Genomic DNA, 13,019 nt, shown 5'->3' on the forward strand with positions numbered 1-13,019 from the left:
GGAGTTCCATAGTTACAACCAAAGGACCAGCAGGGCCATATTCCTTATTCAGGCTTTGGACAGAACCTGATTTTAGTCTGCATTTGCTCATACTACCTCTACTCCTTGGCTCATGAGCCCTTCCAACAACAGCAGCAGTCTGCCCTGCATTTGTCATCATGTGTCCTCTGAATCTGACTTTCTACCTCATCCCATTTTGCAGGCATGGATTCACTGGACATCCCTGGATAATCAAGGAAAAATGTCTTCTTGAACTTGACATTTGTCACACCTGGAAGTCGCTTTTCCCACATGTCGTCACATATCGAAAAGTTGTGAGGATCAGGATGTACACATTTTGGAAAGTGGATAAGCATTATTCTGTTCCTCAGGGAGACCCAGGAAACCTCAGATTTTTTCTCATTGAGCCTGTTTATTGAAGCTAATATTCCTATACAATTCAGGTGTTAAAGATTTTCTAGCAATGCCGCCTTGACAACCCCAAAATCCTCATTCTGGGCAACCCAGAAAATGTCTCTGAAGTCATCATCCTGACTGGGAAGACAGATGCCACCCTTTATAGCAAAAGTGACTCCAGATCTGCTTCTCAATTTGGTGATTGAAAATGTGAAACAGTGTTGCCTTCATAGCAAACTATCACCAAAATAAAGGGAAAAAATGTTCTGAGTAATTCCTGTAAACACATACATTAAAAAATAACTAAAACCAGTACCAAATGTTAAATAAAATATACTTCATAGTTATAAATTAGCTAGGAGAAATAATTATCAGATTTATGTTTGCATACTTTATATAGATTATATACAGGCCAAATGTCCAACATAGTAATTGGCATTCTTAAATGTTAGATCAACACATTTTAATGTTCACATGATTTGATCTGCAGGATAGTCAAGTCCATAGTCTAATATGTATCATCTACTATGACTAGATATTATTGTTTTGCAAATAAATTCTTAAAATATCTTCTCAAAGGGATCCAGAATCAGATCATGATATTAGAAGACAAATGCATTAAGGTAAGTAATTTTTCCTTTTAAGGCAAGGCCTACACTGTTTTAGAATGAGAACTCTAAAAGGAATTTCATACAGTTAATTTGGCTTATGTTTTGGTGTTAAAGTCAGAAAAATTAGGGTTCTCGTTGACTCCCTCCCCACCCACAAACACATATAACCCACATAATTTACAACAGATGTATTCTGGAGAAATGAAAACACTGATAAATTTGTCTCTAAAGTACAAAAGTGTGTCCGAATTCCATATGTTTCTTTTTTTCAGCAGATGAAAACCCCAAAGGGGTTCTCAACACCAAATGATTTGAAGACTACATGAAGAAAATTCATGATACTGAACTATTTCCTACCAATCCCATTTCTTTCATCTTCCCGTCTTATATTTTGGTGGGCTTTTCTTTTCCTGTTGACTAAGTAGGATCTGAAATTATAAGAAGAGAAATAAAGGAGTGCTATGTTTCTCCATTGTAAGCCAACACGTTTTGGGTCAGAAAAATATCAAACTTTTTTCCAAGTGAGGCTTTGAAACCCAGATGATGACGTTAGCTGTCTAAGATGGAAAGAGTTCTTGGGGAGAGAACACAAGAAACTGTAGCTGCTGTCAGCTAAGGAACCAAATGATTATCTAGGAGGTAGAGAAGTCATTGACCTCCTGTAGATGCACATTGGTCTGTGGACTGAGGGCCTGGGCTACTGTGGACATGAGATCCAAAGGGCCATAGCCAAGGGGACTTGATGCTTGCAGCTGTTTTGTGAGTCTGAGTCGCATATCTCTAAAGAATCCTAAAGAATACTGTCTTCCTATTCTTCAAGGACATCACCTTTACTGACATAGAGAACATAGGACTCTCAAAAAGGGATTTTAATTTCTCCCTTCATCATTACTCTTTTAGCTCATAATCCATTACAATACTTAAGAGGGGGTCATGCTTGAGTTAAATTTGTGTAATTCATGGAAAGCAAAAATTCCCTCCCAATGGGGGAAAATGTGTGCTCGATGACTGGTCATCTTTCATAACATTTCTGCCTGTTGGTGAATTCCCTAGGGGTTGTCAGCAGGGGTCTTCCAGAATGATCCATGGAGCCAGTTCAGATTCTTTGTTGTAGTGGCCCAGCTCTCTTCCTTCCCAGGCTTCAACTTCAGCCAATGGGGGCGTGAATGCTCTGAGAAATATGAGTGTCTAATGTACTTCAGAAGGTTTTGATGTAGTCATCATGACTATTTCTCTCTTTGACTTTACAAGAAGGGAATGAGGCCCGTATCTAAAGACTTGAACACTCTTGTTGATTTTGGTAACACGTGTGTGTCCCTGGTAGTGATTTTATTCCCCTGTTCAGATGGCTATTTCTCTTTTATTCTTTCAGAGCCTGGTGGACTTTAGTGACACAAAAGGATGAGGCAGAGAGACAGGAGGAATCAATCATGTTTCCCTTTTAAGACCCAGAGAAACCTGCAGCTAAGCATCCCTTTAAGAGAAGGAGCTTGTTTTCTGGAGTTTTGCTTTTATTCACCACCCTTGCAGGGCAAAGTCATTGGTTTGCAAGTTCACTTACTCAGCTAAAATAGATTGGCATGTGAGTTATTCCAGGTCCTACTTAATGTCTGTGAGGGGTGCAAAGATGAGCGACATACAACTTCTCCTGTCAAAGGCACTTGGAGGTGTCACCATGGAGAGCAGTATGCAAATCAGCTCAGCTTAAAGCACTTTTCTGAAAGGGCTTTCCTGTTCAGCCTTAAGTTTCCTGCTGGGCGAAGGGGGTGGGGTGCTGGTAGGCTGGGCCAGAGCTAGACTTTGTGTCAACTGGCAAAGTGTCTTTCTTGCTTTCTCATTATGTCAACCATCATATTTACCATGGCATAATGATATTTTATAAGCCTCCCTTTATGCCTCTCTCCCAACTCGCACATAACAAAACATAACAAAACCAGAAACACAGCCCACCCACCCCACCTCCCCCCCAAAATCCTTAGGAATAGAGAAGGAACCTTACTAAATCTCTTCTGTTTCCCAGGTTGATCAGAAACCCCTGGATATGGTAAGCATTTGAAAATAGGTTGAATAAAGCAGCGAATGACATTTATAGAACAGTGAAAAACAGATTAAAAAAAAAAACCTGGCTACCCTTTTTCCCCCCCCACCTCACTCCCCAAAAAAAGATTATAGCTGTGCCAGGAAACAGTGGTCTGGCACTTGGCCGGTTGTGTGTTTCTGAACCTCAGTTTCCTGGCTTAGAAGAGTTGGATCTCAGGTGATTTCATTTGAATGAAAGAAAATTCCCTTTTAAACAGGTGAGAGGAAGGAGGAAGGAAGGAAAGAAGGAAGGAAAGAAAGAAGGAAGGAAGGAAGGAAGGAAGGAAGGAAGGAAGGAAGGAAGGAAGGAAGGAAGGAAGGAAGGAAGGAAGGAAGGAAGGAAGGAAGTAAACGCCTTGGCCATTTGTCCTAAGCTTCATCACCCACCTAAGCTATTCACCATCAAATAAAAATAATCTTCTGAACGTGGAGTGTCAAGAAAAAAAAATAATAATATCAAAGATCATTGCCAAGCTTGCGGATGTTTCTCGGTTCCATTGACAAAAGTGACTTCCCACGCTTGGCCCACAGAGGGCATCTCTGCGCGTCCGCGGCAGCCGGGGCGCAGGCTTCGGCAAGGAAAGCAGGCGGCTCGGTCCGCTCCTCGCCGCCGCCCGGGAGCCCAGGCGCTCCGTCCCCACCCCCTTGCGCGTGGAATCCTTTGCCTGATCCAGTTCGTTTCCCTCCGGTTTCCACATTTTCCCTCCCAGCCCTCCACTTCTCCGGATCAATGGATAGTACTGTTCCAAGTCTCAGCTCACACGCTGCTGGCGGACACCCCAGTAACAAGTGAGAGCGCAGCCCCCCGTCTTGCCTCCCTCCCCGAGTCCCCTCCGCTCTCCGTGGAAGCCAAACGAACAGCACCTCGCGGATGTGTGTGGGGTTTTTTTTTTTTTCTCTCCCCACCTCGCTCTCCAACTTTACCCAACCGACGACATGGATCCAGCCTCCACCTTTTAATGCCCAGTCAGCTCCGGGATCGCTTCGCCGTCGTTGGGTGCCTCCTGGATCTGGGGTGTATTGATGTCTCGCACGCCCCGCGGAGCGCCGGCTTCCCTTTGCTCTCTCCTCCTTGCGTTTCCTTGAGTTAGTTTTGCCAGGCATATTTTAAAACAAACCGGGGGGCTCTGGATCTCTTCGATTGAATGGAACTTTTTGCTGTCTCTTTCTGCTGCTGATTTTTGCCAGTGGACCAGGAAAAAGGCTTGGGAGACAGAAGAGGCACAGGGGAGGTGGAGAAAGAGGTGGAGGAAGAGGACGACGAGGAAGAGGAGGAGGAGGAAGCCGAAGGGGCTCGGCGCGCGTGCGTGCGTGTGTGTGTATGTGTGTGTGTGCATGTGTGCATGTGTGTGTGAGTGCATGTGTGTGAGTGTCGCCGCTGCCCAGGACCCCTGGCCCCGAAGGTGTTGGCTGAAATATGGAGAATAGTCTTGGATGTGTGTGGGTACCCAAGCTGGCTTTTGTACTCTTCGGAGCCTCACTGCTCAACGCGCATCTTCAAGTCACCGGTAAGAGGTTCTTTTCCTTTCTTCTCGCTGCTTCCCGGGAACCCCTTTCCTCTCTGCTTCCCTTTGGCCAGAGTGCAATTTGGATGGAGAGGAAATAAGATATTGGGCGACCGAAGCCCCCTGTTTCTTTTTGGATGATAAAAAGCCAGACGACTTTCTCCACCACCACCCCCTCCACCTCCTGGGGGCGGAGGGTGTCCGTGGCGGGGGAGAGAGAGAGCTGCGTCCCTTCGCGCTCGCTCGCTCGCTCTCTTTTTAAATCTAGTGCTTCTGGCATCTTTGCTTTTGCAAAGACTTGCTTGGGTCGGAGGAGGAGGACCGGGCTGGGGCAGGCGTTGGAGATGGGATTGAAAGGAATTGGGTTGCAAGTGGATGGGGGGCCCCGGGAGCCAGCGGCGATGACACTCGGGGGGGGGGGGGCTCTGAAGAAGTCTGTGTGGGCCGTAGCTGGCGGGGGTTGTTCGTGAATATCGACGCCTCTGAGATTGGATTTTTTTTGGGGGTGGGGGGGGTGGGAGGTGGTTGGAGCTTGCTGATGGATCATCCGGAAAGGGACAGTGCTTGTGTTTGGGCACTTGGGAGAAGGGCCCGTGATGTTTAAAGAGGCGCAGCATTGCCAGAAGGAGGCAAGTGGGCTGTTTTATTATTATTTTTCCCTAAAGCTGAATGCAGGGAGCACGCCAAGTCTCCAAATATCCAAAGGACACCTTTAAACTCCAAATGATTGATATTAGGGAAAACTGCTCCCACCCACCACCACCACCACCCCCGCCCCGCTCAGGCGCTGGCACACGCAGCTTCTAATTAAAAAAAAAAAATAGTAAAACTGTTTGTGGGTTGAATTAGGCTAAAAACAGGAGAAAGGAGGGACACGAGAAGGGTGCCCCCAAGCTCCTGCAGTTTCTGGGTACGGAACTGAGGGCTTCGATGTGCAAAAGAATTTTTAAAAAAGAGCAAAGTGACTCGGTCTAAGACGCACTGGGCTTGTGGGACCCCGCCACAAGTAGACAGGCGGGGTACAGGGGCAGGGAGTCGGCCCGATGGGGAGAGGGAAGACACTCAATTCTTTGAGCCTTCAAATTAATCCCTTCCCAAGAGACCTTTCCCTAAATTGAACAGAAAAGACCAGGGACCAGGTGTTGGGTAGGAGTGCCCCAACCTGCGCCTGGGAAATTAATTAGGAATAGAATTAAATCTCAGTGGCCAAGTCCTCAGCCTCCCCGGAGTCCTCAGTCCCCGCGGCTCCTGCTTTCCTGTCCCAGGGACTTGCTGAATGGCCCCGGGTTGCAAAAAAAGAGCTAAGAAAGGCGCCTCTTTCAGGCTTGCTCGCCCAGAGACCCAGGGCAGGGAAGTAGCAGAGCCGAGAGAGGCTCCCCAAAGCCTGGTGCGGTCACACGCGGGCAAGAGCGCATTGAAGCTTGTGGGTGGACTTCACTCTCCATCTTCCTTTAGCCAGGCAGAATGAACCAGTGTAAGAAGAGCGTGTGTGTGTGTGTGTGTGTGTGTGTGTGTGTGTGTGCGCGCGCGCGCATACACATACACATCGCCTTTGGTGCTCGCATCCTGCACCCATGCGCCTGGCTGCCTGTGTGCCAGATCCTCTCTCTTGGCCCAGTCCCCTCCTCCCTGCTCCCCTGTCTCTCCCAGAGCTTTGTCCTGGACAATTACTTCCGCAGAAGGTGGGCGGTAGGGAGGGAGGACACGGAACCCCCTCTCCTTAATGAATAGATGTCTCAAAAATAATAATAACACCTCCCTGCTGGAGATCCGAAGATACTAACATGCTGCAGGGAAGACCCTTCTTCTGCCCCAGGATCGACTTGGCCCCGGGGTGGCCCTCTGCTCTATTGAGCCCCGTGGACAGCAGACAAGGAGATGAAAAAAACATCCTTTGCAGAGTCTCAAGGCTTCAGCCTCCTGGGTGACTTACGCTTGTGGTTGAAAATATTGCACGAGGCAAACTGTGCAAATATGGACCATGATGTGTTGTCTATTACAGGGCAGTGTTTTAAATTCCTTCGAAGAGAGTGTTGTCTGGCAAAGTTTGGGTTAGATGAATGAAGAGGGATTCAGGATATGTTTTATTAATCTCTAATCGAATGTAATAACCTCTTCTTATTTAAATTTGTTGTTTAGAGGGTCAGAACTCTTTATCTGGAATTGTCTTGGTTCCTCAAAAATGTATTTATTTCCTAAAACATGTTCTCTTCATAGAAAATTTGTGACTGACAAAAGCAGACAGAACTGCATATACAAGGGATTTGCTGGTGGATAGTCTTGTGACTGTTTTAAACCACCCACATAAATCTTTTTAAAATTTGCAAATGAATTGCAGTGCAGTTTGCACAGATTTCAGGAAAGTGGAGGGTCCATTTTTTTAAATACTGATTATTTGGATCACTGTCTCAGGTTTCTAAGGACTACCGTTTGCTTAGTAGCAGTTGCGAGTCCTGGGGAACATGGCAAGGAATTGAAGATAAAGAAAACATAGTTCACTTTAAGAAAGGGCCAGTAGGAGGTGCCCTTAATAAGGCCAAGTGTCTAGTTCACCGGCAGTGAAATTCACGTTCCATAGAGTGTTTTAAAGACTTTGTTGATTGGTAACAAAGGATTGTGGAGCGGAGCACAAAAGCCCAGGGCCCTTCCCCGTCTAGGTAAAGTCTGAAGCTGCTGTGGGTTTGTAGGGGATTCTTATGAACTCACAAAGGCCCCTGGGGAATGGTGTCCCCTTAGGGTGAGGACTTGATGCCCAGGGGAAGGGTAGTGCCTTTTTACTTGGTTGTCTTCACCATGACATCAGCTACTGGCAGAGGCAACTAGTAGTTCTCAGGATCTCAGGTAAGGTGGAAATTGTAGACATTAGGTGTTATTGGATGAAATAGGAGGTATAGACCTTCATTCACTAGTTCTATATGTTTGGATTGCCTTCTGTGAGAGTTTGTGTAGATGGGTAGAGTGAGGAGAGCTGTTTATCCTTTCCTCTCATTTCTGACTCCCCCCAACCAAAACAGGTCAGGTCCTCACTCTAGGCTTCCTGTGGGGAGCAGAGAGCGTGTAGGGACCTGAGGGCACCCGGGCAGGCCACAAGGCCAGTAGTCTGGAAGTACAGCAGCATAAATCACCAGTGATCTGTCACAGTATCCATTTCCTACCCAGCAGCAGCTGCCCTCTGAGTTATGAAGCATGCGCAGCCACGGCCACACGTGTTATATGTGAATATATTAGGCTCAGTGCATTTGCTTTAATGCTCTTAAAAGCTGGGCTGGCGTGAGATGCTGGTAGGCTTTCTCTCCCCCTCTGGGGAAGAGATTTATGACATCTCAGTGTGTAGGACTTATATTTATTCTGGCAAGTTAACCTTTCCGCCAACTTCCTCATTGTTTCCATTGAGGAGGAAGTGCTTTCATCCTGTCTCAGGTCCTGAATGGCGCTCTCCACCTAGAGAAGGTCCCATCCAGTCAGTACAGTGTCATTGCTGGCTTTATGTATAGAAAGTATGACAAGGAATTGGGGGAGATGCTTGGTTTGAGGACAGGGGTATTGTGTTTCTCTAGGGAAGGAAAGAATGACCCTGCATCTTCTAAGGGAACCCCAGCATATTGTTATCTCAAAAAGCAATTTGATGAGAGCATATTTCCCTTCTCATTTTATGAATCTCATAGTCTGAGGCTCCGCAAAGGCTCATGATGTGTTCCCGTGAAGCAATCAACTGCGTGAGGTAGGAAGTCATCTGACCTACCATGAGCACTGTTTTCGAGACATAAACTCTAATTTTAATCTCCACTTTTTGGCCAAAATATATATTTTTTAATCTTCACTAGATACTACATGTTGAGTGGAAGTGTTTCAATGTTTATACTGACTTTCTTTCCATGAGAGACTGCTTGAAGATGACATTTTTTTTTAACACATATAGCTAGTCAAACTATTTCTTTGGAGACTTTGCCATCATAAACTTTGTATATGAAAAACATCTTCTACCCATCGGGATAAAATTGTAAAAAAAAAAAAAAAAAAAAGAAAGAAAATGAAGAAGAGGAGGCGGAGGAGGAAGAAAATGCAGTTGTTTGGGGCATTGTCTTAAGACAAAAATTTACACCTTCAAAGATGAGATGAACTCAACTTCTCCTCCTATACCTTCTCTTCAAAATATATACCTTGAGATGAATTACAATGACTATAATTGTGTATAGCATTCCTGGTTCTTTTGCCCTGGCCATTTTACTCCATGCTTCCATACATCGGATACGTGTTAAGATCATGAGATTCACTCATTCCAAATTAGAAACATGCAACTCTGTTTGGATCCTTTGACTCAAATACTAAACTTTTGCATGACAACTTTTTGATGGATCCATCCATCTTTGATGATTAATTCATAGATGAAGTATGTACGTACATTTTAGGAAAACTTAGCTCTGCTTCAGTGGAAAGAATTATGACATGGATCTTCTGAGGACTACTTCATTAATTAACTAAAGATTTAAAAAGAAGCCACTTGATTCTGGAAAAACAGCGTAATCCCTAAAGTAAAACAGGAAGTACTAAGCATATTTGCAATTCATAAAAATGTCCACGTGGTGTCTTCTCTTCCCCTCCCCCTCCCCATTTCCTTATGATGCAGCAGTGCATTTAAGAATTTCATGAGTTTTCACAACAGTTGTACTCTAATGAATCCTACTAGCTTGGGATCTCACTATCCCATGACTGAAACAGTGAAATAGAAGTCAACATCACAGCCAGGAACTTGCTTGGCAGACTTCTGTGGGCTGCTTGCCTCTCTCTAGTGTCACCCCTGAAGAATCTAGCTCTTCCTCTATGCTGGACACAGTACACAGTATCACTACTGCCTGCCTGATGATCATAGAAAGCTTTATTACTGGAACACCAGACCCCTGATTCACAGGCACTTCATTACACTTTGAAAAACTTTTATGAGTGTTTCTTATTTGTATTACCACCTTAATTGGACTCTTGCCAGTGGCCTCTTAGCCAATATGATTGAAGTGCTAGAGCCCACAAACCTTAAGAAGAGACAGGAGTGAAAATCCTAGGAGAGTAAGACATAGTAACCTCGGTGTGCTATCTGTCTTCAAAGGCTGCAATAGTGGGATTTGAAACTTTCTCAGCTTCCCTTGTCAGACACCAGAGCATTGTGTAACACCATTTGTTAATATGTGGCACTGACCCACAATATTTAAGATCTTTTCCTTCAGAAGATCTCAAGTAAAGCAAATATTGCCCCTAAGCAAAGACACATAATCCAGATTAGTTTTTTTTTTATGGGCAAGATTAAATGATATGTTACATATGCCACATAGCATATAGCAAAAATGCAAATTATTATGCACCTTTATAATTATAGCAGGCAGGTAAATTGCAGCACAATTTTATACCACATTTTTGCTGCTCTCAAATAAGCAAGCACATTGATTCCTTATATTTCTCACATTCAGCACTGTTCTAACATTAAGGAGTACAGGTTGGCTGATTGATCAAAATTGCTATAACTCTCTAAAAGTACTTTGACAGATTTAGCCTAAGGTTTTAAAAAAACAACAACAGTCCCTTTAACCGAGTTGTAGGGTAAAACTGTTTTCCTTTGTATCCTAGAAATGCCTTGACTTTGTCTAATGGAATGATTTAGAAATACATGTGATTAAATACACCTCTTTTTCACTATTGTTGGTAATTTATCAATGGTCATACCAGCTTCTACTGCTTTTTGTAAATAGTTTCAAACAGCCATATTATTCACAGCTTTCATTTCTTGGGGAAAAGCCAAGCCAGGAAACACAAATCATTTCATATTTGTTAATCATATTTTCAAGCCAATTATTATGACCTGAGTGGAAAAATTTCTCTTTTCTGCTAAATTTCTATAGCTCACTGCATATTACCTATTTCTAGTTTCTGTGATATCTTTTGGCTTAATCTCATGTATCTAAATTCCATGACTTCTTGCCTTAATTATTTCATAGTTTCCAGGGAGGAAGGCCCTTTAGACCATTGGTGATTATTACAGTAGAATTTAACAGAGGTATTTATTGCAATTTGGAGACTTCTTTCTTTTTCTTTGCTTTCCTTTAAATACTGGCTCTTGCCAGAGGGCTACTCATGAGACTCTCTAGGACAAAAATGTTCCATGGAATTAATTGAAACTGATATGTTTTAATGAAAATACAAAATGGCCTGAGAATTGTGGCCTAATACGTGGTCTCTGCAATACAACTTTATTCAGGATTATTGCTGGGCTAGATTTACCTCCCCTGGTGCGGGGATGTTAAGCTTACTCCCTTATCAGTGCTCCCCTTTTCACCCTCTCCCCTGGGCACCTGACCAGCAGGTGGCCAAGGTGGAGCGAGGGACACAGGCTAGCCTAAGGTGCACGTGGCCGAACGAGATCCCCTTTTCCTCCCTCCTGACCCACCAAGGAAGCCAAGTGCAGACGGATCTCAGAGACGCTTCGGAGAGAGCAATCCAATTTAATCGGGAGGGACTCACAGTAATATAGTAGTGATGACGAGGATTGAGCATGAGCTGGCGATAGGCCGGCGAGCTTGTCCATCCAAGCGCAGCTCCCAAGGACCTCCCTCATGGGCTAACGTCACTTCCCATAGTACCGCCCTCTGGGCAAAGCCCACCAAAAAGGGAGCACACGTGCTTGCTGGCGCAAGGTGGGGGATGGTCTCAAAGCTACCCCTTCTGGTTACGGACTCAGAAGGAGATAGGTGTAGCTCACTTCCACACTGCCCCAGGGCTGGGAGAAGGGCAGCGTCTCAGGAGAGCTCTCCTTGCCCTTCCCCTCTTAAGGCCAAGATGAATCCCCAACAGATTATCTAAAGTTTTCTTAAATCTCTATTTATGTTTTTGTAAGAGAATGAATTAAGTATGTAATATAAGTGAGATTAAGTTATGCCATTTGTCTTAGTAACTCAAGTTTCTTGTTAATCACCCACATTTTTACATTTCACCATCATTTCCATAGTCTTTCAGAAATGTTTCTCTCCCTCATCTTCCTTTTGTAAAATATGTAGAAACATGATTCCTTGGTTCTTTGCAGATCCAATGCTTCATGTGATCTCAGGTTTTATGTTATGTGACAGGGATACTTTCTGAAGTTATTACATCATATGGTACTGTGTACTCTTTGAAGTAGCTGCTCATATTTTATTTAAACTTTTATTCTGCAATATAAAATGTAATTTTGGAGTCTATTTCCTTATGTTCTCCTGAAATTCTTCCCTGTCTCTCTCTCTTTCTCACACACACACATACACACGTCACTCTCTATATAAGTCTATATACTTGAGTATGTCTATATGTACACATTTATACACATACATGTATTTGTGTATATATATATTTATATTTAACTTTTGATTTGCTTTGAAATAGAGACTGAGTTTTGTTTGGATTTGCCTAAAGTAAAAGAAGATATTCTAAATAAGAACTTGAGTCTCATGATAAAATAAACCCTCCTAGCTCATTTAGACAGATGGGTTTTGTGGCATGTCTGAAATGTGACATCAGTTTGAATGACACGTGGTCTTCAGACAATTTAATTTTCATTGGTAAATGAAAGAATGGACTAGATAATTGTGGTTGCATTACGTGTTTCACCATTAAATAATTCAGTTCAATTTGTAAACTGAACATACATGTTGGATCTGGTGCAATTAATAACAGTAATATTAATGATCATGATAACCATAGTAGTAAAATAAATAGCTGTGAACTCATTAGCAGTTCTCTGGATTTTATGTTCATTAATCAACTGATTTTTGTATCGTTTTGCCACAAACACATGTATATCAGTAATAAATTGTTTTGCCTCTTGTGATTGTAGTAAAAGAAATACCATCTATGTATTATGCTCTAACTCTCATTTTGGCTAAATTTTGAGCATTTATGATTCGTCTGTGTGGGTGTGCCTATGGCTATATTTCAGCCACCCTATTATTTGATATTTCTTGATACTGATTAAGTATAATTCATGTGGTTTACTGTTGGTAGATGTTTGAGAACCCAAACATTTGCAATTGTCAGTAGTGGTACTTTGAATGTTCAGAGTCCGTGTTTCCTAGTAAGACTATGCCACCATACCTGAGGTGCACAGAGTAGGAGTGGAATTGCTGAGTCATGAAAAGGATTCCTGGACTTTTGGGAAGCAAAAACACATCCTATCTATTAACACTCCCACCCCCCAGGAGTGGATGAAAATCTCTTTTGCTTCATGCCTCCACCCACACTTGGTATTTTCATTTGCTTCATTTGCCTTCATCTGCTCAATGTGAATTAGCATCTCATTATGGTTTTAATTTGAATTTCCCTGATTGCTAATACAATTGAACATTTTTTTCTCCATAACTTTGTTGGCCATTTGTGATTTCAGCAAGATAATTCTGTGAGTCAGTTTCTGCAG

General features: G+C 43.3%; 1 protein-coding gene across 1 annotated transcript in view; it reads left to right on the plus strand.

Annotated features, from left to right (window-relative positions):
• Positions 1-4,339: 4,339 nt before the first annotated feature.
• Positions 4,340-13,019, plus strand: part of Dcc (DCC netrin 1 receptor) — a 961,067-nt gene continuing 952,387 nt past the window's right edge. The window contains exon 1 of the mRNA XM_048363596.1: positions 4,340-4,594. Within this exon, the coding sequence (XP_048219553.1) occupies positions 4,504-4,594 (91 nt within the window). The 5' untranslated portion in view covers positions 4,340-4,503. The remainder of the gene's footprint in view (positions 4,595-13,019) is intronic.

Source organism: Perognathus longimembris, chromosome 15, assembly GCF_023159225.1.
Source record: "Perognathus longimembris pacificus isolate PPM17 chromosome 15, ASM2315922v1, whole genome shotgun sequence".
In the NCBI taxonomy this organism is placed as follows: domain Eukaryota; kingdom Metazoa; phylum Chordata; class Mammalia; order Rodentia; family Heteromyidae; genus Perognathus; species Perognathus longimembris.